The sequence below is a fragment of the Paroedura picta genome, chromosome 9 (assembly GCF_049243985.1).
Source record: "Paroedura picta isolate Pp20150507F chromosome 9, Ppicta_v3.0, whole genome shotgun sequence".
NCBI lineage: Eukaryota > Metazoa > Chordata > Lepidosauria > Squamata > Gekkonidae > Paroedura > Paroedura picta.
The window spans coordinates 64608655-64636412 of NC_135377.1; the positions used below are offsets into that span (position 1 = coordinate 64608655).

Consider the following 27758-nt stretch of genomic DNA (forward strand, 5'->3'; position numbering starts at 1 on the left):
ATAGGAGGGGAAGCCCAATGATTGAACAGCTCTTTCCCTTTGCGTCTCAGGTTGATGCTGACTTTACAGTTGTGCTGACACCTCAGCAACCATATCATGTGTTGAGGCTAGGGATGTCAGTCCCCAGGTGGAACCTGGAGTTCCCCTGGAATTACAACTCATCTCTGGTGACAGAGATCAGCCCCAATGGAGAAAATGATTGCTTTGGAGGGTGGACCGCATAGCATTATACTCCACTGAAGTCCCTTCCTGCCCCAGATCTCACCCAATCCCAGCTCCGTCCCCAAAGTCTCCATTCCCAACCCAGAACTGGCAACCTTAGTTGAGGCTAGGGATGTGTCAAGGAGTTCTAGACTGAAGCCCGTAGGTTCTCGGAACAAGTATGCAAGTAAATAGACTCAAGTAAAGTTATATATATAGTTTATTAGACAGAATTTAGAAGAAGGCTTGTGCGCTTCAGCACACTTTGGCCACTTTGGCGGCCATTCAAGTCTGAGGCGGCCAGCGCATGGCCATGTGCTGGCCGCCTCAGACTTGAATGGCCGCCGAAGCGCACAAGCCCAAGTGTCAGTTTATCTATATGTATTAGTCACAGCACAATTCTCTAGAACCAAACAACTCAGAAATGTGTGGGTAACATCAGCAAGTAGATAGAGTCAAATGTTAGACACATTCAGAGCGACTGGAAATTCCGTTCCAGATTGAGGTTGTTGGAATCATGAGATGGAACCCATGGCCTTATAGCTAAGAAATTATTTGTCAACCACACAGCAAAGGAGAGAACAACACTTGGTTGTGAACAATACATAATACTCCCTGAATGTGTATTCTGTATATTTAATGTATTTGTAAGCACTGAGGAAGGCTATAGAAGCCGAAACGTCTGGTTTTATGTGGTTCATAGAACATATTCATCCACCAGGAATGCTTGTAAATTGTACAGTCTGATATTCCAGCCCCTAACATTTTTATTTTATATCTGCACACTATATCAAAATATTTTATTTGTTATTTTATTTGTTGTAGCTTAACCCTTTGGGCAAAACTGGGTTGAGTTTATTTCCCCTCTTTTGTTGTTTGTATACATTTACATCCCATCTCACCACAAGTATGGATGTCCTGCATTGGTCTTACACAGTGTGATGAGGTCATCATGACGCTGCTGGGCAGTTAAGATTTGCTTGAGAAATCTTGGACAATACCTAATTGCCTTCCACTGTAATAAATTGTTTTGTTATCATTATCATTTGTTTGGTAGAATCATAGAATTGGAAGGGTCCAGTGCTGGGACTATGACATCATGCAATTTCAATGGGATGCCTCTGTAGATACAGCCCAAGGCTGCATTTGCTTTCTTTATCATGATGCCAAAGTAACACCTCTGTACATATCGTATCAGCCCACTCACCCTTAAGAACTATACTAAGGATGAACTTCATGATCCTCTCTTAGTTGTTTTCTCTGTGAATCTACATTTATCATTTTGGTTTATGATTAGTGTTGTTTCACAATAAAAAAAAGTAAATGGTGTCAGTGGATGCTGTATTCGCAGATATTTTTCATCAAGATAAGCTAACGATGCTTAAATAGTTATTCATTTATTATGTTTACTTTTTAATAGCACATCTATTAAAGGCAAATATGCAGCCATTAGTATGTAAATTGAACTTGGATGCCTGAAATAATGAGGTGCAGCCTACACTGTGATTTATTGGCTAATTAGCTTTTGTTGTAATTGAGGATATGTGCAAAGTGTGTATATCTGGGCTCGCATATACTTGGGAGAAAATTGGTTGGTGTGCCAAAACAGCCTTAGACTCTAATAATATACAGCTATTTAGAACACAGATGTTCTTCCGAAATGCAACATATAGTAGAAGAAGAAGAGTTGGTTCTTATATGCCGCTTTACTCTACCCGAAGGAGTCTCAGAGCGGCTTCCAATCACCTTCCCTTTCCTCTCCCCACAACAGACACCCTGTGAGGTGGGTGAGGCTGAGAGAGCCCTGATATTACTGCTCGGTCAGAACAGCTTTATCAGTGTCGTTGCATGTGGGAGAGAGGGGAATCAAACCCGGCTCGCCAGATTAGAAGTCCACGCTCCTAACCAGTGCACCAACCTGGCTCTTGGAATGGACTCCAAAATACTGTGAGATCTCTTGGAGCAAAATGGTCTTAACCTTAAATGCACTTTCATCTTGATTCTGATCTTGCCACTGTGGTGTGTGCCCTGGTAACATCTAGATTAGATTACTGCAGCGCACTCTATGCACTGAGAGGGCTTTCCACAAGCTAACTTGGTACAGAATGTTGACTGGAGTGAGTCATAGGTATCATATCACTCTAGAATGTTGGCACCCAATTTGTATCCGGGCCCAAGTCAAGGAGCTAGTATTGAGCTTTAAGTTCTATAGGGTTTGGGGCCAGCATATCTGAAGGTCCGCATACTTCCATATGAACCTGGCTGGCCACTCCAGTCATCTTCAGAGGTCCTGCTATGGGTTCCCCTGAGGCTAGACAGACAACACCCAAGAAAGGGCTTTCTCAGTTGTGGCAGACTTCTGGTAACTGGATGGACAAAGTGGCAGCATTTCTCAGAGGCTTTCTCACACATCTCTGGGAACTTAAATTATTGTTGCTTCAAAGTTATGGATATATCTTTTGAGATGTTTTTATTCACTTACTTTGCAGTTGAAGTTTTATATTTAAAGGGCTGATGCACTGAAGACCAGCTAGAGGCCTGGACATCCATCCTTTTTGTTAATCCCTCTAAGCACTAGTTGCTTCTGTGTAGGAAGACACAAAATTATATTTTTCTGTGGGAAAGTTTTGTGTGGCAATGCCATAAATATTGTTCTGAAATATTTTTGGAACAATAATCCTCTCAGTCATTAATGAAACCAATAATTATGCCCAAGAGATTAATGGTGATGGTTTGCCTTCTTCTGCATAGCAGCCATTGAGTTCCTTGGTGGTCTTCCATCCAAAGGTTGACAATCTTGTATGGCTTCTGAGATCTGATGAGATGAGACAAGCTGGGCCATCCAGCTGAGGGACCACCAGGGCTATATGGTATAAAAGGTACATTTGGGAGATTTTGAAGTAAAGCTAAACAACTTCTCCACATTTGTCTTCAAAAAAGAAGTAATCAAAAAGAGATCTCTGTCTGCAACTACCTTGGCAGGTGCCCAATTGAAAATACCACCAAAATGTTCTCTAGAACAGGGGTAGTCAACCTGTGGTCCTCCAGATGTCCATGGACTACAATTCCCATGAGAATTGGGCTCATGGGAATTGTAGTTCATGGACATCTGGAGGACCACAGGTTGACTACCTCTGCTCTATAAGAGGTTTGGAAAGAAATTGGGAGGTTAGTCACTATTACCCAAGAAAGTAATTTAATATCCTGATGTCCTTGTCTTGCATTGAACTACAGCCTCCCATTTATCCCATAAGCACTTTCCAGGATTGTTTCTGTTGGAGTAGCCAATGTTCGATTTCCCAGGTTATGGTGGTTTTTGCATTTCTCTCTCTCTGTTCTGTTATTCCAGTCAAAAGAGTGCAGGCCCCTGTCACAGATTATTTGATGGTTAACTATTCAATTGTAGAAGCAGAAATGTTAAGTGCTACTACTTTTTTAGATATACCGTCTAGTGTCACCCTAGTAAAGCATTTGCGTAACGATGTCTTTCTGAAAATAAATCCAATTTATATGACTCTAAAAGTAAAAGCTGCATTTCACAGTTGTTTTCTCAGCTGCATTGCTATGATAGAAGGAAAAGTCCATTATAATATTTGCAGAACTGTATAACTGTATAAGCTTTCCTACTGTTCCTACATTTTACTAAAAAGATTGTTTTAGTTTTGTGTGTGTGTGTGTGTGCCATCAAGTCACAACTGACTTTGGGTGACCCTGTAAGTTAGCCTTTCTCAACTTTTTTACTGTTGAGAAACCCCTGAAACATTCTCCAGGCTTTGAGAAACCTGAGAAGTAGTGTGATTGTGCAGAATATGGTTGGGAAGCATAATCGTGGACACGCCCATCTAGGGTCCCTCCCCCCTTCCCACCTCCTCCAGGCCCATCATTGGCCATTTTGGGAGGGGAGAAGCATGTCAGCATAACCCGGGTAACTCAAGGTCACCCTGTGGCAGAAGGGACATTCAGACCTGGGTGCTCCAAATCCTAGTCCAACACCCTAACTGCTATTTTCCATAGAAAGCACCATATAAAAAGCCCAAACTAACCAGAAACTAAGCCCTCGTGACCCTAGAATCCATGTCATAATCCTATCTCAAAACACCCACATTTTTTTTAAAAATTATATTTTCATGACATTTTAGGTTGAAAAAATTATTATTCTGTCTCTTAGTCCACCATACAGCAGGAGATCCGGAACTTCAGCAGCTCAGTCAAGTGGAGCAAAATTTGGGGGCTGCATCTAATTTATTTATTATTAGTACAGGTGTTCTCGTCTTAAGAAAAGATCGCCCCATGTTTGTAATATGCAAAGAGAGAATGCAGATGAAATGACCATGAAATGCGCAAAGCTTATTACAAGAACAGCAGGAGATGGAACAAAGCCCTTGTATGCACGAGTGTTCCGATCCGATACCCATAGAGAGAGAAGATCTTAGGGCTGTGCCGATGTCCTTTGATTCTGATACTCCTTAGAAAGTAGCACAATCAGTTCAGACGAAGAGACTACTAAACATTGCTCCTCTTGCAAGACCGCTTATTTGTGGCCTGTTTGCCAGATTTTCCAGTCAGGCTGCCATTACTTCTCCGCACTACTTCCCTCATCTTCCTCCGTTCTCCTCGCAGTCCACATGTCAGGTTGCTTCAGTTGCCCAGAAAACACAATCTTTGACTTGGCGCAAAAGATAGGTTTATTCTAAAGCAAGAAAGTGAACTCGACATATATTTTGTCAGAACTGGGGTTCAGAGAACTGAACACAGCTTATAACCCTTTCTACTCCCACGCCCACCCATGAGAACCCAAATAACGGGAAGCTTCAAAGGAAAAGCAAGCCAGGCAGTTGGCAGATAACAGGGGAGCCCAAGGACATGTCCAGAGGCAGGAAAGATGGATGGGGGGAAGGTGAGAATGGGGAAAGGAAAGGAGGGAGCAATACATTTTCTATAGTGATGGACACATCTAATTGCAATAATCCAAATAGCATAGTGATGCTGCTGAAAAAGAACAGACATTCCAAATGGTTTGTGACCGTGTCCAGACTCGGCAATCTCCAGACGAGAACTGGAGATTTCAAAGCTCTTACAGTCCAGCATATCAATGAATCCCAACAAGATTTACAACACAAAAGCAGTTCTCCATAGGAAGGGAAGGCAATTAGCACATCAGTCGGTTACTCTTCAAAGACCAATAGTGGTAACTATATGCAGAATAAGGTAGGGGGATGGGTGGAAAGATAAACATTGGAACCACAACAATTTGACAGAACCAAACTGGTTCTGACACCACAGACCTGCTTTTGCCAAGCCCTGTGAGTGTCTATGATGTTATCACCTGAGGCATGGTGTCATTGCCATCAGCTGGCAGAATTGCACACATTTCCCCAGGTGAGAGCAAGGACTTGTTAGAGGAAGTTAAATGATAAGCATCAAAGCCGCGTGAGCACGTGCTGAGAGATGCTCAAAAGAAGTGCAAGTCAGTGCTCATTATGTTAAAAAAAAGCACGTCCAAACTGGCTGTGGGCTGGCAGCTCTGGAATACATGAAAGAGCTGCAATTATATTCCAGTGAACTATGTCAATTGGCCTTCAAAACATCTGGCTGTACCACTGTGGAACTCTTATTTCATGTCTATGTATACAAAAAGTAGATATTTGTTTATTATAATAGAATGTTGATCCATTCTGCCCCCTCCCAGCTGATGATAAAGCAAAAAGAGAGTTTGGCAATTGCCGCAATTGATAACCTGGGTTTAAAATATAGGTATACATCCTTTCTGTGGCATAATTCTGCTATTGGCTAGCATTATTTTTTAAAGGACAAAAGCCATTGACATTTAACTACACTTTGCCATAATGCTGTCTTAAGTAGTGCCTTAGCAAAGCTGTTATCTTTAAAAAGGAGATGTGCTGCAGTGCAGGAAGATCGGGTTTTTACCCATTCCAGTGTTTGCCTCTAAGACTCTTTTTCAATAAATAGCTTATAAATGAATGCACACGCAAATGAATTCTCAACGATGTAAAGCTTAGCTTTTATCCACAAGTATAAACAATAGTGGTTAAATCAAGTAAACCTCGGAGCATTTATGTGCGTGTGCTATCCTGTGGGACAACTAAGAATTGATTTACAGATCTGATACTGGTCTTGAGTCTTCAGGAACATGTCCTGATGGCTAGAGTGCATGTAGTGGCTCATACTCTTTAATGCAGACTCTTTGAGAAGGTTCACAAGACCAGCTTGCTCTTATCTTTTCATGAGGTCTGTTAAGATCTTTGAAGTTTGGGACTTCACAGGACTTTGGGCTAGTCTTTAGTGTTCTGTTTTAGTTGAACATTCCACTTTTATGCCATGAACATTCCACTTTTTGGTGTGGAAACATCTACTGGTGCCCCCCCCCCCCCCGAAATGGATGTGACTATGGATATGATGTTGCTTATTTACTAGACCTTTGAAATATAAAAAAGGGGGAAGGGGTTCTTTACAGAGACCCTCATTAAGCTGACAACCTAAAATCATGTTTTGAGTTATATCCAGTGAGTTTATAGAAGAGAATTACAATCTCTCCTGAGATGGAACCTGCTGATATTTCCTGAGTAACACCTTTAAAGGAAGAATATTCATCCAGGCCAACATAAAAGCACTGTGATGGAAAGGGTTATCTAAATAATAGAAGTAATGAGTCATCCTTTCAGGATGAATCTGTAAACCAAATTTAGCAGAAGATCATATATAAGGTCAAGTGGAGAGTATTATTTATTTATTATATGTGGCGTGTAGTATAGCCAGGAGATTTGAGGATTGTTTGCCATTCAGGCAAGGGGCGTTTGGAGGTGGTTTGCTTGCCTGCCTCCCTGTCATGACTTCTAGTGTTCCGTGGTGGAACTCCATCCAAATCCTTGGAGGTCACCCATTCAAATACTAGCCAAGGTCGGCCCAAGGTTGACTGGGCTATCCTGGGTCAGGAGAGTATCAGCCTTATCATGAAAATGGTGGGAAGTTGGTTCCAATCATTAGGTATTTCCTGTGAGCAAGTAGAATGTATTTTTGTAAAGGCCCGAAAGAAAGGCATGGTATACTTATGACCAAGCAGCAGACAAAAGAGGCATTGAAAGAGGGAGATGGGAGGAAAAAAAAGGAGCACATGGGTCTATTCAGGTAAGTTTCAAATAGGGACCTGAAAGAAAAAAGAAAGGGATATGTATGTGGGAGGGGAAGTAAATGTGTGCTTTAGAGTAGCGATCCCAAACCTGTGGGCTGCGGACCACATGTGGTCCGTTGACTAATTGGAGGTGGGCCACAAAGGACGCTTCCCCCCCCGGCCCTTTACTTCATCCCCCCCAGCCCTTTACAACACACTTTGGGTGTCATTGTCTCCCATCACTCCCAGATGGGACTATTTCGTTGCAGAGAAACAAGCTCAGGGTTCCCATTGATTTGTCATTGTCATGAGTTAAAATTTCCATGAAAATAAAATGTTCCTTATGTTCATTGTTGTGACGTGTCTGTATCTTATTTTGAAGGGATGTTTAAACATTACCATAGCGATCAGAGAGCGTTAGGGCAGTGGTTGAGAGCAGAGGAGTAAACTACCCCCCTCCCAGGCCTCAGTAAAATTGTGAAGCGTTGATTGGTCCCCGGTGATAAAAAAGTTGGGGACCACTGCTTTAGAGACTAGTTTAGGGACTTGGTGCTGTTGTTTTCTTTTTTTAAATACCATTTTTAAAGATACAGTAAATAATAATTTTGATTTGGGAAATATTGGATGACTCCAATGACTGTTTATTTATGAGGCAGAGGATATTTATAATCCTGTCTCAGGTCACATACAATAATGTGTAGATTGGCTGTTAGTAGCATCTGGCCATGTAGTGATGAACTCCCCCCCCCCCACACACACTCATATTTCTCTCCTTCCCTAGGAGAATGTTTGTGATCTGCAATAAAAATCACTTCAGCCATTGCAAATGTCTCCCCTGATTGAATACCCATGACTTGCATGTACTTTGCAGTAAGATAGCATGGGGGCCACCACATGGTAAATGGTCCTCTGTACCTCCCCCCTACCCCGGTGGTGCACATTTTCCCCAAAACAGAAGGGACATTACCAGCAACCTAATTTAAATGGAAATCCCATTTTAGTAATTCACAGCCACGGTTTCTAAGCTCAAGCCAATTGCCAGGCAGCGCATCTGAGGCCTTCCAAAATGACCTCTTAGGGAATATTGATTTTATGATAGCATATACTGAGGAATTTTCCACATGTTATGGGACTAATGGAAGCATGGACATTTCTTACCCAATGCCTCTGAAGGCTTGTATTAGTATAGCAGTGTCTAGCACAATGAAGCAACCTACATCTGGTAAAGAAATATGTTCAACCACATTGGGAAGTTAGTTCTGTGTCTCTTTGAATTATTGTTGGAACTTCGTCTCTGAAAAGAAGAAAGTACATTGGTTGGTTCAATAGGAGAAGGGCAGTCTTTGAGATACTTTGCCCTCAGAAAAGAAGTGGTTTGCCCTTTTCAGTTAAGTCTGTCTGCCTGTACAAAGTTCTGTGTCACATGAATACTAATGTTGTCTTTTCTTGGTCACCATTAATGCTAACTAGCAAAGAGGAGATTCCCAAATAATTTTGTTTTCTCTCTTAAAATCCAAAGTTTTAGTTGTGTTTGTGTTTTGGATGTCTTGGCATGACTATTCTACTTAAAGTAAGGGGACATCCATTTTATATTTTAATAAGTTATGGAGGGCCTTATAAAGCCACATAAAATATTACAAGGGAAAAGGCCTTTGCATGTTTATTATGGACGTATTTGGTAATCATACTCTCCCATGCACGTATACTTACTCATTACAATAATATATATTTGGATAGTGCTCTTTGTCTGGATTGTCTCAATATCCTGATAACCACCTGCAGAATGGGACAGCTCTGTAGCTCTATAGAAATTGAAAGTTGAAAGAGACTGTCCAGAATGAAATTAGCATGTTTTTTTTGTAAATCAGCCTTTCCTTTCTCTCTCTTTTTTAACTGTAGGGTTCTAGCATATGACTTGCTACTTGGGAAAGACCTGAACATTTTGGGGGTGGAGCCTGGGGAAGGCGGAGTTTGAGAAGGAGAGGAACCTTAGCGGGATATAAATGCCACAGAGTCTGTCCATTTGAGCAGCCATTTTTCTCCAGGGGAACTGATCCTGGTCATCTGGAGATACAATGTAATAGTATCTCCAGGTGTCAGCGGGAGGTTGGCAACCTTACGTGTCACATGGCTTTCTATGAGCTCCCTGTTGCAGGTTACCTTGTGCAAGCTACACATATAGTGATCTGATCATCCACAGTACAGTAGCAATCCCAGTTTATTTCTTGTGACATCTGTCACATAGAAGCAGAATTTGAGGAGGGAAATTGTTTTTAAAAGAAACACAGTGTTTTAAATACCACAATCAGATTTTCCTGCATTAATAAATAATACCCTGTATGGAAACATGGTGTATTTTAAGGTCAGCGCACTCTGAGAGATGCAAATGTAGACAGTAGAATGAATAACTTTTGCCCTAAACATACATCCCTAATCGTACCAGTACTTTATTACATTGATAGTATAAATCACCTAGTTCATATGAGCTTTGTGGCCATATATTATCTATAGAGGATCTTTAACATGCAACTATAGGCTGTGGGTGTCGCAAAAGCAGCAATCCGTCATGCTCTCTGCTATTTTATCAAGTGCACCCATGTGATGGCTGCATCGAGGGCTGAGTTTGGAAATTGTTTATACGGGAGATAGATTTGTTTGACAAGTTTATTCATGTAGCAAGTTGGATAATCATTTGTGATTCACAATTGGAATCGCTGTGGGGTTGTTAATTTAAAACTCACACAGTATTCCTTATCAGATATTCATTAAAATGTTTGCATCATGTACAGCCAGATCTGTATAAATCACTGCGCCGTAAATTCACCCTTCTTACAGGTTTATTGCTTTATCAGGTATTCACTTAGGATCTCACTATTCTGTCATAAAACATTTTCCAGGCATGAAATACATTTTCTCATTGAGATAATATATGGTATTAATCAAGGTACACCCATCAGCCACTGCAGGTAGAAAAACAAAGGAAGGAAAACTGTTTATTTTTGAAGCTTCTGAAGATTAGCTGACAGCATGGGGCAAATATATTATCAACAGTGGACGCAAATACTGGGGTGTGACATTTTCAGGGTGGAACAATAGACAGCTTGTTCTTCACATGCTCCCTGATTGTCTTCACAAATCATCTTTCAATGGCTTTACTCTTGTTTGTTTTATGCCCCATGTTTTATTTTGGTGAGTCTTCCGCCTATTATACATGGGTATTCCCCTCGCTTTCACTTGCATGCTGATCAGGTTTTCTTTGAGAGCCAGTTTGGTAGAGAGCCAGTTTGGTGTAGTGGTTAAGAGTGCGGACTTCTAATCTGGCATGACAGGTTCGATTCTGCACTCCCCCACATGCAGCCAGCTGGGTGACCTTGGGCTCGCCATGGCACTGATAAAGCTGTTCTGACCAAACAGTAATATAAGGGCTCTCTCAGCCTCACCTACCTCACAGGGTATCTGTTGTGGGGAGAGGAAAGGGAAGGCAATTGTAAGCCACTTTGAGACTCCTTCGGGTAGAGAAAAGCGGCATATAAAAACCAACTCTTCTTCTTCTACTATCTGTTGTGGGGAGAGGAATGGGAAGGCGACTGTAAGCTGCTTTGAGACTCCTTCGGGTAGAGAAAAGCCGCATATAAGAACCAACTCTTCTTCTTCTTTGTCATTCTGCACGGATTTTCCTCCCTTCTGTGTTCAATTCACTTTCTGGTCGCTGTTTCTCTGGGTTTTCTGAGGGTGCTTTTGTGCCAATTTTTTCCTTGAGATTCTGCCCCAATTTAGAAAAGTGGGTTTATTTTTTAAAAAATAACTACCGAATAAGTACACCAGATGAAAAAGAATGATGCATAAATTGGGCACCGAATCTGAAATCAAGATTAAAGATTTTCTGCTATGAAAATCTGGAGTAAGATGTGTGAGCATAATAGGCTTTATTTGGCTGGCCTTTTACCAATGTTATGCTGATTTTGGTTTTGGCCTGATTCTTTGTAACCAGGACAAGACCTGCTGTCCAATTGTTAATATCTTTACATTTGGGTGGAGTTTTTATGATTTTTTTGCTGCTGTTCTTGGGGCTCTGTTGATTGCTGCTTTCAGTTTCTTATTGTTTTATGGTTTATGTCAAATTAAAATTTGTTGTATCCTGCTTGATCAGGTAGTTTTTCTGGAGAAGTTTTTTTGGAGAAGTCATAAATAAATAGAAAAACTGAGGATGGAACTTGATAGAGCCTTCAACTACCCAAACCTTGCCTATAATGGATGGATGTTGCATGGCTGAGGGGTATGCAATTAAGAATGCCTCTCTGTACATGAGTTTTTGGTCTTAATGGAGCTTATTGATGATGATAGAATATAGAGATGGAGACTGCTGAAAGGCATTTACGGTCCCAAATCAACACAGGCATTATGTTGAAAATGGCAGTCTACGGGGAAATTCCGAGTCTGGCTCTGGTTTGACAGCACAGGTGTTTCTTGCAGTTGTGCTCTGTTTAGAGGCTGCCAGTTTTAATTTTTATTTATTTATTTATTTTTGTTTATATTTTGATTTATATGCCACCCCCCTCCGGACAATCTCGGAGCAGCTTATCCTTCCCACCCCCTTTTTTGTGCATTGATCCTCCCTATTTTTTAATCTTTGGCTTCTGTAGATTCTACATATCCGTTATCATAGTGTTCCCCAATTTCTCAGTTATCTACCTGAGTGAGAATATGGATGAGGAAATACCAAGGAAACTCCTGAGGTTTGTTAGACCTCTTGAGGCTTTCAGGTGTTTACATTTTTTAGTACCTGAAAGTTTATTTATTTATTTATATGGGGGTGTATTATTTTTCCCCCTTTTTAATTCATCTCTACAACAGTTATTATTATAATTATAGGGTTGGGGGTGGCATAAAGGGAGTCTGGGTGTTTAGTAAATATACTAAGGGAACAGGCAGGCAGTTTGAAGTATCATATCCTGGTGCAATTAACAATTTGCAGTTTCCCAGTGTCTCTGTTGACGGGGAAATTTATATCAGCGTGGCAATTAAATTGGGCTCTCCCCACAGCTGGTTGTTTTCAAATTCACTACCTCCCCTTCACTGTTTTAGTGACAGGCCTGTAGCTTGTTCTTACTCCTTTTAAATTTTAGAATGTAGTTTCTAAATGTTGTAATATAGTTCACTTATTTTATAGCACCTACCACCATTTTATTATTTTAAATATACAACTTTAAGTATTTTAGATATACAATTTTAAGTATCAATTTGGACTGATGTTATTGACTATATTATGTATGATCAGAGGTGCTTAAAATGAGTAGGAAAAGGGGTCATCCTTTTGATTCTATTAATTCTCCTACTCCAAAACAAAGTAAGTTAGACTCCTTTTTTTTACTTTTGGAGTTGAAACCTCTAATGGATTTCATATTTTACTGGATGAATGGCCAGAAAATGTTATTGAAGGACAAGGTAGACCCTGAATGCAGGAGAAGCCTATTTCAGATTCTATATCTAGATCTCACTTAGTTTTATCAAAGAAATTCTGTCTTTCTGAAATAAAGATCATCAGGTAGCTATTTTAGATCTTTTGACCTGACGGACATTTTTAATAGGTGAAATTCCTTAGACAATGCATGATAAGGTTAATTCCCTGGGTAACTTCCTTTCTCACACTGGAAAGTGGTGTTAAAAACCAATGGGATGTCTTATTTCTCTAAATCAATCTTTCTCAACTTTTTTTACTGATGAGAAACCTCTGAAGCATTCTTCAGTCTTTGAAACACCTCACAAATGGTGTGATCATGCAGAATATGGTTGGGAAGTGTAGCTGTCTACACGCCTACCCAGGCCCTCTCCCTGTCCCACCCCTTCCAGGCCCATCATTGGCCTTTTTTTGGAGGGGGGGGGGTTCAACATGACCATATTTGGTGATATGACCCAATAAATGTTTAACAAATTGTTAAAATATATAAAAAACGAAACCATGGTTGAGAAAGCCTACTCTAAATAATAATAGTGGCTGTCTGTGATATTTGCTTGGAGATGGCACTGGTGATTTCCTATTGGTTTCATTTTCAGAACATATTAGATTGAACCTTTAAGATGCCTTTGGGTTGCCAAGCTCCAGGTGGAGCCTGGACTCGAGGTCTCCCACTATTACAGTTTATTTCCAGGTGACGGTTCTCCTGGAGAAAATGGCTGCTGAGCTCCCACCCCACAAACTCCACCCTCCACAGTCTCCACCCCCAAAATTTCCCTGTATTTCCCCACTCAGAAATGGCAGCCCTATTTAGCCTTCTGACTGCTGCAGATTTTCCTGTAGGAGTGCTTCAATAGCATATAAGCTACAGCAGAATTGATAGCCCAGGGCCTGGTCTGGGTGTTTTGGGTTCGTTTGTCTAGTGTGCAGTACCCAAACAGAGTGACCACTAGACTGGAAAACCTTTTAATAATTTTATTCAACTGCAGCAGAACAAAATGACACAGGGGGGTTGTCTCAAAAAAGCTTGTGTGTCGAACAATAGAGATACATGGGATTAAATAACTTTCCATAGGAGGTGGGTAAAGGTGATGCCCTTTCGGGTCAAACCAATAACCTAAAATCTCCACCCTTCACACATCCCACCTGGACCACCCATTGCCAATTTGCAAAGTCACCAGAAAGACCCAAAAAGGCAATGTTCCGTTTCCCTCAGCCCTCCGCCCTCCACCCAACCCCAATGGTTTAATATCAACAATTCTAGTAGCTTCCACTGGCCTTGTAAGTAGGCCAGTCTGGTTCATAAACATTGGCACTATTTGGCAGTATTTCAAGAGATGGTTAAGTACATCCTCCTTAGAGCCAGTTTGGTGTAGTGGTTAGGAGTGCGGACTTCTAATCTGGTATGCTGGGTTCGATTCTGCGCTCCCCCACATGCAACCAGCTGGGTGATCTTGGGCTCGCCACGGCACTGATAAAACTGTTCTGACCGGGCAGTGATATCAGGGCTCTCTCAGCCTCACCCACCCCACAGGGTGTCTGTTGTGGGGAGAGGAATGGGAAGGCGACTGTAAGCCGCTTTGAGCCTCCTTCGGGTAGGGAAAAGCAGTATATAAGAACCAACTCTTCTTCTTCTTCTTCTTCTTCTTCTTCTTCTTCTTCTTCTTCTTCTTCTTCTTCTTCACAAGGCCAGAAGCTAAGTTACAGAGCCAAGATACAAAGACAAAACATTACAGAACTTTGTATTGTCACAATGTTTAACCATTGAATGGGCATCTTAAGAAGTTACAGCATTTTCATAACACAATAAAAGTAAAAAGTGAATTACAGCACTTAATAGTAAAATAAAATGAAAAGTTCAACCTCTGCTCCATCAGAACGATGTGAAGGCGCCTGCCAGTGATTTCTTCTTTTACCCAAGTTTGTTTTCCTTGAGACTATCCCAACATGAAAAAGGACAGAATTTGAATTTGTGAGCTCCATTATTTAACTTGTGAGCTCCATTATGTCACACAGCTCACTTTAGAACAATCTCATCACTGTTTTGTTCTCTTTCTTGTTTGTTTGTTTTGGTTAGCCTTTCAGTAAATACCCTCCTGTAATCAACGACATCTCTTTTTGGCTGCCCTCTGAAAAATATTCTGCAAATGACTTCTATGATTTAGTCCGAAGTATTGGAGGAGACCTGGTGGAAAAAGTTGAGCAGATAGATGAGTTCATGCATCCAAAGTAAGTAAAACACACCATTTTATTGTTAGATGGTTATGATAAGAACTGTCCCCAGTGTTTTGACTGTTGCTTTTATGTTTTGCACTTATATTTAGCTTTCGTTTTAACTTGTTTTACTAATTTATTTATGTATTTGCTTTAATGGGTTTGAAAATGAGATTTTCATTTGTATGTTGCAATCTGTTAGTCACATTGGTAGCCCCATTAATAAATAAATATATCTCAATGTAGATGGGCTGTATAGGTTTGGGGCCAGGTTCAGGACTGCTGACCTGAAAAGCAGGATGTAAATGTAGAACAACAGTAAGGTCTTTTCCACATTCTCATTTTCATCACTTTTACACCCCTATGGCTTTAGAAGTTTTTATTCTTTTCTGGTCATGTCTTGTACCCTCTAGTGGTCAAAGCAATATTACATCAGTGTATGTCTGGCATAAAGCTCTGCAGTTTAAATCTGGAGATTTTTTTTAATGTCAACATACATACATCAAATGCAGATTACAAGCAACAAAGATGTGAATGCATAAGAGCCCCAAGTTGATAACTTGCAAGGTTGAGCCATGCAGAGTGGAGACCAAGTTAAAAACAGTGAGCAGAAAGAAAGATGAACATGAAGACAACTCTGTATAATGCATGTGGAGAATTTACCAGAACTGATGTCCACAAGTGAAGGAAAAAAGTAGTCAAAAAGCAAAGGCTGGAAAGAAGGAAGTCAAGATGTAGGAAAACGTGAGTGTTAAAAGCCCCAGGACGAAGAAGCGGTCTGTATTGTGGGCAGAATATATCCTTGTCATAGAAACATACTTCTAAGAAAAGGAAATATAGAAAATGGAAGCTACATGTGAAGATTTTGGATGGCCTCATAAATGTTCAGATCATGATCAGTTCAGCAGGAATGTTTATTACAGGAAGTCAGGTGACAGCTGACCTGGGAAGCAAACTGAAGTTGCCCTTTCAAGGACCTGACTGAACCCATGGACTATGAATTATCAACCTTTAAAATATGCTAATGTCTTTTACACCTCTTAAAACTTCCTTCTTTGTTTGGGATGAGACACTCTGCATTCTGCTGGTCTGCTGCATTCTGCTGAGAATCTACCTGTGACTGTCAAAACATTCACAAGTTTTCATTACAGAAAAATAGCTTTCAGGAAGGGGGATTTTGAGCAGAGCACTGTTGTGAAGATGGATCCTTAATACTCTCTCTGCTCCAAATCTCACCTCCACTACTTCCTCCCAAGGGAGAAAGTATATTTGCCATTGTGCAGCGGTATCTGGAACCCCGCAGAGATGAAGGAAGCTGGAGCGGGCTATTTAAAGTTGGAAAATCATAAATAGAGAAAGGCTTAGTTATTTTATTTATTGATCATGTAGCAAGTGTGCAATCTTGACATCAGACAAGAGATGTTCGGAGTTGGTTTGCCTTTGCCTGCCCCCGCTTCACGGCCCTAGTGTTCCTGGGAGGTCACACTTCCAAGAGCCAGTTTGGTGTAGTGGTTAGGAGTGCAGACTTCTAATCTGGCGAACCCGGTTTGATTCCCTGCTCCCCCACATGCAACCAGCTGAGTGACCTTGGGCTCGCCACGGCACTGATAAAACTGCTGTGACCAAGCAGTGATATCAGGGCTCTCTCAGCCTCACCCACCTCACAGGGTGTCTGTTGTGGTGAGAGGCATATAAGAAGCAGCATATAAGAACCAACTCTTTTTCTTTAGTAATCTCAGGGCTCTCTCAGCCTCACTTCCCTCACTTCCCTCACAGTGTCTGTTATGGGGAGAGGAAAGGGAAGGCGACTGTAAGCCGCTTTAAGACACCTTGGGGTAGGGAAAAGGCAAGTTAATTAATAGAACCAACTCTCTTCTTCTTCTTCTTCTTCTTCTTCTTCGATTCTGCACTCCCCCACATGCAGCTACCTGGGTGACCTTGGGCTCGCCACAGCACTGATAAAGCTGTTCTGACTGAGCAGTAAGATCAGGGCTCTCTCAGCCTCACCTCCCTCACTGGGTGTCTGTTGTGGGGAGAGGAAAGGCAAATGTAAATCACTTTGCTTTAGGATGTTTTGGGCTGATCCTGTGTTGAGTAGGGGGTTGGACTAGATGGCCTGTATGGCCCCTTCCAACTCTATGAATCTATGATTCTATGAGCCTCCTTTGGGTAGAGAAAAGCGGTATATAAGAACCAACTCTCTTCTTCTTCTTCTTCTTCTTCTTCTTCTTCTTCTTCTTCTTCTTCTTCTTCTTCTTCTTCTTCTTCTTCTTCTTCTTCTTCTTCTTCTTCTTCTTCTTCTTCTTCTAGCCAGGGTTGACCTTGCTTAGCTTCTGAAATCTGACTGGATTGTGCTTGCCTGGGCTCTCCAAGTCAGGGAAAAGGTTAAGCACATGCTTGCACAGAAAAAAAAATCAAAAACAGATAAATGCAAGTGAATTAATAGTTTTCTAAATCTGAAATATTCAGCAATATAGAGAAGAGTCAATAAGGAATATTGAGGAAGTAGGGGTGAGAGATTTCCCCCCCTGTTATTGGGAAAGGAGTAATAGTGACAATCATGCAATTAAATCAAAATAACAACTTAAATGGACGAAACAAACTATCGTGTATAATGTGACCAATATAATTAGATGGTAACTAATTGTTTGTCACTGTCTTGTGGGTACTTGTCTATTAAACGTATTTATTCAAAAGCAAATTATCACACACACCCTTAATAAAGTCCATCACAAGTGACCTTCTGTTGCAATATCTGATAGCCACTTTTTGTACACTTTCCATGCCTATGTAGTTCAGTTCCCTTTTAGTTTTCAAAACAAAGAAGAATATCTGTGTTCAAGGTGTCAAGTTAGATTTCCTTTTTCTAGTGCCAAAGTTGGAGGTTGGATTGAATGTCCCTTCTCTAGATTTAGGTAAAGGAGCACACAGGAAGAACCACACAAAACTCTAATGCAGAAATGACTTATGCTGTCAAAGTTACATAAGAAGTAAATTTTTAATCAGAACAACTATAAATACCCTGGAAAAAAGCATCACAGGAGACAGGAAGTCAATTGATTTTGCTGCTTTTTGCTGCTTTGTTGTTGTCTTCATTTTCAAAGCAGGAGAGGGAATGAAAGGAGAAATCTATCTCTCTTTTTAAAGGTTTGAATGATTTGCTTGTTTACTTTCTGGAAACAGAGTTATTAATTTGTAACTGTCTAAAGAAAATATTAATTCCAGGAAAGGAAAGCTTATGGCTTCTGTAATTTAGTGAGATGTTAGCATTTTCAAAGTTCTGGCTATGCTACAGTAAGAATATAATGATTTCGGTCACCTCCATGAACTGGCAAATTTGACTGCCAGGGAGGGGGGATGTCAACAGAAAAATGCTTGCTAACTCCAGTCAGACAAAGCCAGCCATAGCTTCAGATCTTCTAATAACCCATTGTATTGGAAGATCTTCTCGTTTCATTACTAGATATTATAAGTGTTCCTCCCAAAATTGCTGACAGATATTCATTTGTAAAGAAAAATTGTTTTTAAATCTGTATACCACAATTGTGTCTCTGTTGCATTTTGGCTTGCAAGAAGGAAATGTCATGATACGGTATTGTTTGCTGCTAAAATTATTTGAATTAAAGCTCAGTCAGCTCAGACCTCAAACACATGATTCTGAGCATGCAGCAGTTTGCGATGGGATGATGCGGTATGTGAAGAAATGTATTTTTTCTTTGGAGGTTTCAAACGAGCAAAAAACTTCATTCTGAGTTTTAAAAGTTTTTTCCTTCCCTCTGTAAGGGAGGGAAGAGTTCAACTGCTTTCCAGATGTACCCCAGCCCACCTTCATACAATGCTAGTCAAATAAAATTTATTTTAATACAGCACTGCGGCCAGATAAAACAGATAGCAAGAAAAAAACATTTCAGAGTAGAAAATGGCAAAATCAGGGAGCCAGTACAAAATTTAAAATATATGAAATTGTATAATTGATGGGTACATTATAAAAAATGCATAGTAAAATTCCTCTAAAAATCTTAACTTAAGCTTAAGTTGCCTTTCCCGTGTGCTAAACACATGCGCACAAAATTTGGCAAACCTGCTTAATAATATGGCCCCTACTATTCCATAGGAGGAATTTTACTTTTTCTTTGTTTGAGCTGGTGGAGGAATTCCTGAGTAATGGGAGGATGAATTTATTTCTCGCAGATACAATGCTAGTAGATCTAGCAGGAGAGATAATGGATGGGTCAAGCTCTCCCCTTTCTCCAAGCAGGGATCAGGTATTTGGAGGGATAGAGAGACTTCAGGAGGGAAATATGTGGAAATTTCAGGAAAAGCTTCTCTGACCTAGCCTGACCTGGCCAGTGGGTGGGGAAATGAGAGGTGAAGCTCCTGGAAATGAGGGAAAAGGTGTCTATGGTGCTGAGTCCATCAGAGCAGACAGAACTCTTAACTGAGGTCTAGAGGAGGCAGCCATGGACCACATACTTACCTGAACAGCTGAAGGTGATGGAAAACTTCTTAATCTAAGGAGCCTGCCCTGTATTTAAACATCTGATAGGCATGCATAGAGAAAGGGACAGAGGAATTGAGTTTTATGCATTTCTGTTGAATCCCTTGTTCAGTCTAGTACTATGCTAAAAGAATTTTTGTGAACAGTTACTTTTTAATAAATACTTCATAACTTTTCGTGCTAGTTATGGTTTTCTGTACCACATAGACATCCACTGTTTTGGAGACTCCCCATGGGCAATTCCTTACAAAGGTCATGTGTTGGTGACAAGTTACTTCAAAGAGAAAGAAAAGCCTCTCCAGGTGTTGGGAAAACATTGGAGAGCAGGTAGAACAGTGTCCGCAGTGTCTCCTGTTTCCCCCTGCCAACTTGAGCAAAAGTTGGAAAAAAATAGAAAAATGGCCAGCAGGCCTGTGAAATTATATTCCTTCCAGTGGAAACTTGAATGTGACATCAGTCCTCTCTAGAACCGTTTATGCACTGGAGGTTTCATGCCAGGCTGCAGGCTGGAGTTTTAGTTGTGGCAGGTTGCCCCACCTCTTCCTACACCCACATGAGGGAGCATTTGGCCTGGTGCATCTCATCCGCCCCTGATCTGTGCTCCTGCACAGGAGATGGGGCAGTGAAGTTCTCAGTGCATAAACGGTCTAGGAAGCTTCTGGCCACCCTGCAGTGCTAACTCAGGACAATTTTGAAAGTATTTTCACCTATACAACCACCAGTGAAGGACCACCATCAACAGAGTAGAAATTTGGAATTAATGAGATGTTCAGACACAAGAGTTCATGAACAAGAGTCTCTCTTTCCCTAAGATGATTGACTTTTGTTGTTATTGGTTTGATTATAGTGCTCTTTCTCTTTCACTCTCTCATATTAAGACTGAGCTATGGAATATGTGTTTTCAAAATATAACACTATGTTTCATGTTTGGCCATGTGCCCAACCCATCCATTTGTTACAAGCAATTCAGGGAAATCGATGATATGGAAAATATGGAATCTAAAATTAATTATCTTTAAGTATGTGATCTTCTCATGCTGCCTTATCAGCTTAATAATTTATATATGTGATCTCCAGCAGAATAAAATGGAAATCAGATGTAGAAAATGGGAAAATAAACTTGCTGACTATGTAGTAATGGCGGAATTAACAACCTATTTGAGAAACAGATCAATTTCAAAATTTGAGGGGAGTTGGAACAAGCCAGAGACAAACTTAGGAGAAACAGTTTTAAAACTATATATAAATGTATTGTAATGCATTTAAATGTATTACAATGCTGAAGCAGAACAAGTTTTGAATATAGAGGTATAATGAAGTGGATTTTGAACAAAAAATATTATTTCTTTTTCATTGTGAGCTATGAAATAGATTTTCTTTTAAATCTGGGTATATTGAAAGCTATAGCTAGTATGAAGAATGATAGAATCGTAAGAGTTGGAAGGGGCCATCCAGGCCATCTAGTTCAGCCCCTGTTCAATGCAGGATCAGCCTGAAGCATCCGTCAAAAGTATTTGTCCAGCTGCTGCTTAAAGACTTGAAAAATGAAGACCTGCCTCCCACGAAGATAGGAGCTCAGCCAGAAAAAGGTGAACAGTTACTCTCGTGTTCGTCACAAAAGCTTTCATTAGTAGCTTTGCTCCTCTGTTTATTCCATATAACAGTATATTCTACATGTTTTGTTTTCATATAAATCCTTGAAAATATCACTTTGGCCACACGTTTAAACATGTAGCGGAGAACCCCGTGAATTCTGTTCACATTCCAGTAGGCCCTTTTGTGGTAAAAACAAGAGTAATGGTGCACCTCAATTTGACTGAGCTGCCATCTGAATAAAAGAACACTCGAGATTACTTGGTTTAAAGCAAGGGTAGTCAACCTGTCAACCTCCAGATGTCCATGTACTACAATTCCCATGAGCCCCTGCCCGCATTTGTGGTCCATGAACATCTGGAGGACCACAGGTTGACTACCCCTGCTTTAAAGAACTTTATAATACAGCTGCTTGGTCATTCCTTTATTCTTTGTGCTTATTCTTGAAGACTGCCAGGGAGGGGGATCTCACCACCTTCCTAGGGAGCCGATTCCAGTGCTGAACTAATCTCATCACGAACCCCTCCGATATCTAGCTGGTACCGTTCTGCACGTCATTTAAAGCCATTACTGCGGGTCCTCTCCTCTGCTGCCAACAGGAACCGCTTCCTGCCCTCTTCCAACCTTTCAAATACTTTAAAGAGAGCCAGCAAGTCCCCTCTCAATGTTCCCTTCTGTAACATAGAATATATAGTAATGATGAAATTAATAATATAGTTGTAAAATACTCAGATGTGAAATTTTAAATGTTTGAAATAAGGACTATAGCAGTGGGCCCCAACCTTTTTCAGGCTGGGGACCGGTGGCAGCAGGGAGGGCAATTGCCCAGCTGCACACGCACAATGTGCACGCACAATGTGCACGCACAATGTGCACGCACAATGTGCACGCACAATGCGCACGCACATGCGCAATGCGCGGCCCAGCCGCACACACACAGTTTTTGCTGCGCATGGTGCATGCACTCGTGTGCGGGCCAGCGGAGAGGGAGCCGCGGCCCAGTGCCAGGGCCTGGTTGGGGACCACCGGACTATAGTATCATAGGAAATGTCTTAACAATTATAATGAAGGACATGTTGGGGAGATATATTTTCTGTTCCATTCACTCAGTAATAGATACTTTTGTATCCCTTTTCTATTATCTTGTTCTTTAAAATACAAATATTATAATAAAAATAATATTTATTTCTGTGGATTTTGGCAGCGGGAGCAAGGAGGGTGCAACTTAGCGCTGAGGAAGTCGCCTGGCTGTGTCCTTGCACCTTAATACGGTAGCCAGAAAGGTTACAAATTCAGGGTGAAGGCACCATTCCTTCATCCGCCTTTCTGCTCACCCTCTTCCTTCCGCAGCATCAGCAAACGCATTCCAGGTGCACAGAATGACCTTCAGGGACCTAAGGAGGCTTCCAGGAGCCCTGCCATGTTTTTTGGCTTCTGGTTTGAGAAGTTCCAAAGGTCCAAACGTGTTTGCAGTGAAAGATGCAACTTGAAAAGGTATCTGAGAGGTGACAGCTGTGTCGCTCCCCTTTTACTCAGCCTTCCTCGGGAGTCAACTGTTCACCATAGCGCCTGTTAAATATCCTAATTCCCGTGGTGTACCTGGCTGGCGAGAGTGTCTGCTCTGCACGTACCTGGAGGGGAAGAAAGAACAGATGAGGGAAATGTTGTCACTGCCATCCCCACTGCACAGCAGAACGTTCCGCAGTGCCTAATAAAAAAATCTGGCCCTTATGGATGATGCGTATGATTTCCCAGCTGGCCCCGGGACTGGAGTCTGTTGAGGAAATTAATAATGTACATTCTGGTTCAAGTATAGGGCAGCGGCAAAACAGAACAGAAGTTTTATAAAAGGCTGATAGTTTTGCTGCAGCGCTGGTGGAAGGAGCTTTCTCTTCCAGGAATGCTTGGGCGCACACGCTTTTCCTGTTCTGAATTGTGTCAGCCTTCATCACACTGGAAAGTGAAGGAAGACAAGAGTTTGTGTGCCTTTAATGATTGTGTAAAATGTTGGCACATGCACCTTTTCTCAGCCCTGTGTGACAAGTTGGCCTTCCCAAAATTCCGCCTTCTAAAAATGGTTCAGGGGGGTTTTGCTGTCAGTTAATGAAAGCTGCTGTTATTTATTGTTACAACTAGCTCCAGAAGAAGTGCAGCCGATGATGGACCTGCGAGGAACTCACAAGAGGAGGGGGAAATCACATCCTCCTTCCCTCACACAATTACAGGCAGTGCCTGTCTACTAAGCAGGCCCATGTAATCTTCTTTGTCATTGTTTTGGGGGGTTGCCAGGAGAAGGAAAAGAGGAAGTATTGTGCTGGAATGAGGAAGTGAGGTGCCCCCTGCAAATCTTTACACACCACTTTACACACACGACACAATTTGAACAAGCCCAGTGGCCTGCACCCCAGAGTCTTCCCAGGGAGAGGTTGCCCTGGGGGAAGGAATGTGTGTGTGTGTGTGTGTGTGTGTGTGTGTGTGTGTGTGTGTGTGTGTGGGGTGGGAGACGAAGCAGGAGATAGATACAGGTGGATTGGCTGGTGGGTAGGAAGAAGAGAAGAAATCCAGAAAAGGGAACAAGCTATGGGGGTTTCAATTGAAGTTAAAAAAATAAATAGAAAGGAGAAAATTATTTTCCTCCCTACAAATTCTTGCAGTTCATGTTCAGAGGCCAAAGATGGGGGGAGGGGGTGCCTGCTATTTCTCCTCTACACCATTTTCTCTTTGTGTCCTGTCCCCCCCCCTCTTGGGTGAGCTCTGTGAGCACAAATAAGCCAGACTTGGGAAGAAGATGGCCTACAGGGCAAAGTAGAATTGGTGGCCGAGGGGAGTGGTTAATTATCATTGCATTCACATTATTTCAGCAAATGCAGATTTTGCAACCTGGGGGTGATGCATCATTTCACCCTAATAAGACATAAATTGTGAACACAGGGAGAGAATGGAATGAGCTTTTGGTAGCTTGAGGCTGATAAAATTGTTTGTGAGTTGGCAAGAGCTTAAATCCCAGCAAGAACCTCCCAGTTAATTCCATAAATCTAGTCCTAAATTGCTACCATAAAATAACATACTTATGTTGATGTTACAGTTGCAGTTAGATGTAATTTTGAGGTCAACATTTATATGTGAGTAAGAGGGATTAACAGGTTTTTTGTGTTTGTTTTTAGTTGGCATTTATCAGTTTGGATCTGCTGGATCCAGGATTTTTCAAAAATCCTATTTTTCCCCCCAGGTTCAATAAATGCAAGAAGAAAAATACTTTTTTTTAAAGCCAGCACAAAGCTCAGCCAGCGTAGAACTATCTGCTCCCCCTGGGCACAGGAGATCCTGGCTGAACTCGTTTCTCCTGCAGCCCGGTTTAAACCAGGCTGCTGGAGAAAAGAGCCCCTGTTCTGCACGAAGCAAGGCACAGCCAATCCTGACTAGACTTGTTTCTCTTGGAGTTCGTCTTAAACCAGGCTGCATGAGAAGCCAGCCCCCAACTGAGCCAGCAGGAACAATGTGCGCCCCACCAACATAGCTGGTTCTCAAGCTGTCTTTTGCAGTCCCTTTAAACTTCAGTGACTTCAGTAGAAGCCCAACAAACAGCAGAGGGGTGGAAGCAGTCTGCTCCTTCCTCTCTACTGTTTTCTTATCTACATTTGGGATGCTGAAATCTACCCCGAAAAATAGGTATTTTCTGGACAGATTATTGGCTCAGGTAGATCCAAATGCACACCCCTAGCTGAGTAACCAAAGACTCCTCGCTTGGAAAATTTAATCTGCAGTGTTGAATGGCCACCTTAAAAAACACTTACCTAAGCACACGATTATGTGACTGACTGTTACGGCTGTTGCAATGATCTATTGGGTTAATATTCCGTTTCACAATTGGTATGTATACAAAAATTCCATACTTAGAAGATAGATTATAATGACGCCTAAGAAACCCTTGGGGGCTTGCCGGGAAAGAGTTCTATTAAGCAGCCAAACATTCTTCCACTTACCTTAACCTTTTGATCATATAAACAGGAACAGGGCAATGCACCAACGCGATTCATGTCTAAGTCATTTGCAGCGCAATCCTAAAGAAAGTCACACCTTCCTATTTCCATCCTATTTCATGGGCTCTCTTTAGAACTGCAGCGATGAATTTCTTTCCCTGCCCCTGGAATGTCCTTGTTTGGGGGTAATTAAAGAGCCATATAAAGCAACATTGTTTAATTAAGATTTTTTCAGTCATTATTTAATTATTCATTTACCCCACTCTGTAATTTCATATGCATTGAAGACATGGATGTGGCTATCCATCCCTTTGAAAAGCAGAAAGTAGATTTTATAGCCCTATTACTTTGAGAGGTGTCACTTCAATAATCTGAATCATTTTGGGGCGCATAGGAGCCAGATGCTACTCTATGTAGCTGAGGGGCATAAATACAATGCCAGAATGGGCTGAGACTATAGTTGCCAACCTCCAGGTGAGGGCTGCACATCTCCTGGGGTTGCAGCTGATCTCCAGGTGACAGAGATCAGTTCACCCGAGAGAAATGGTTGATCTGAAGGTAGAGTCTATGGCATTGTACACCATGGAAATCTCCAGATATTTCTCAACCCAGTGTATGTGACCCTAGCTGGGCCTCTTGAATGTCTGGGCTCTGTTGTGTGAAGAAGTCCTGAAGAAAAACTAAATTATCCAAAAATATCTCTCACACTCCTAGAGGGGTACCATAGCAACGAGAGTGGAGGGAGCTACTGTCTGGATATGCCCTGACAATTTATATGTCCAGTTTCACCCTGGCAAACCAAAGTTCAAGCCCCACCTTTTTGGACATCCATTCTCAGAGACCGTTCTGGGGACATCTTCTATACACCTCATGGATAAGGCATGGTCTTTTAATCATTTATCCCTGATCAGGTTGGGGAGCAGAAATAGGAGTAAGAAAGTGCCCCTGGGCTGTTCTTCATCATAATCTAGACATCCATTAAAACAGTGGGGTCGGGGTCGGGACCTCTTTGGGGGTCGAACGACCCTTTCACAGGGGTCGCAGTAGGGCAAGCAGCTTGGCCGGGGGGGGCATCCACACAACAGCCTTGTGGGGTAGATCAAGACAGAGCTTTTGTCTGTCTGGAACAGCGGAAAAGAGCAAGATGGGCATGGTGGGACAAGAGGCAGAACTGAACTGAGAAACCTTGGAAAAAAACAATTTATATACAATCATGAACAATGGATCTTCACACCATCGGTCAGTTTCGGTTTAATTTCTGTGAAAGAACACTTGCATAATTTTATGGTTGGGGGCCACCACAACATGAGGAGCTGTGTTAAAGGGTCATTAGGAAGGTTCAGAACCATTGTATTAGAAGAAGGTACCGGAGATCCCTCTAGGCCTGTCAGTTACTTCTGACAACAAGCCTCAAAAACCCTTACAGAGCTGTCTTACATCAGTTGATGGAAAGGCAATCTGGAGCACGATGTGTAATCTCTTGCCGAGACTTAGCTTGTAATCCTCAAAAACACAATACTCTTGTAACAAAGATAACTGATGAGTGCCTGGCAGGAATATTACTGACCCACTCTGGCTTCCTGATGATACAGGCCATCTCTCAAGATGTCTTCCATAATGGAGTGCTCAAGAAGATGTGTTGGGCTTAAAGAGGGTTACCTCTTTAAGATGAAGTCGCTGTTCTAGATGAGGGTCCTGAACAGCTCTTCAAAAAGACCGATCGGGATACCACAATATAAATGGCATCGCACATTGCGTGAAGCAGTTTAGAGTGGGAAAAAGTAATGGAAGCAGCTTTGCTGCAGATAAAAAGATCTGATATTGAGGTCAAAGATCCATAACTCAGGCAGGGAACTGTGGCCTTCAGAGTAGTTTTTGCCACTAATCGGTTTCTGATCCCTTCCCAAGTGTGTGGATAAATGTCTTTTTACAGAGGCGTTTCTCTTTTGTTATTTTTCATGCCAACACAAACTTCCATCCATATTAAGTGAAAATGTAGTATTACATGAGTGAACTTTTTACAAAGGATCACATATTTGCGTGTGTGTGTGTGTGTCTGTTTAAACTGACTTGTAATGACCTCGTACAAGAAGGAGCTACCAGGGGGCATTCGAATGCAGATAGTTTGGGGTTGGAGTGGGAGGGCTCAGCCATCCCCTGCTCCAGACATAGGCAGAAGAGCTTCTTGCCTCACTTGTCTCGTGCTCAATGTGATTTTTTTTCCCTAGTCACCCTTCATCAGAACTCTGCCTGCTAAAAGCACTTAGTGAACCATAACACTAATTCTAAAGCAATTGCTTGTGAGGGGGTTTTGGAAAATGCCACTGAGGTTCTTGGAGACCCTAGAATGACATTATATTTTTGAGTAGTTTGAATGAGTAGCTCAGCACAACTCGGTTCTGTTCAGCATCATAACCTTGTGTTCTTTCTCTCTTGGAATACACTGTGACAGAGACTCTCCATCTTTGTCATTGTGCATTTATCCCTGTCAATAACACACACACACACTCCCAAGGGTAGCACTGGGAGTAGCACTCTGCTTCTGGTTTGATATTTCAATGCTTCACTAGTGATATTTAAAGAGGTCTACGTCGAGGAGGGGGACATGGTGCATGTCATGGCATCTTCTGCAGGCATGCTCGTTTGTTTCCATGAACAGCATAGCCAGTTCTCAGCTTGATGGGTCTC

At 41.7% G+C, this 27758-nt stretch overlaps 1 protein-coding gene across 11 annotated transcripts in view; it reads left to right on the forward strand.

Moving 5' to 3' along the window:
* FARS2 (phenylalanyl-tRNA synthetase 2, mitochondrial) overlaps positions 1–27758 on the forward strand; it is a 229994-nt gene that overhangs the window by 152731 nt on the left and 49505 nt on the right. For all 11 annotated transcript variants that reach the window (XR_013234277.1, XM_077353115.1, XM_077353109.1 and 8 more), the window contains one exon: positions 14863–15014. Coding sequence is in view for 10 of the 11 variants with exons in the window: in XM_077353115.1 (XP_077209230.1) it covers positions 14863–15014 (152 nt within the window). In the remaining variant the exon portion in view is untranslated. The remainder of the gene's footprint in view (positions 1–14862; positions 15015–27758) is intronic.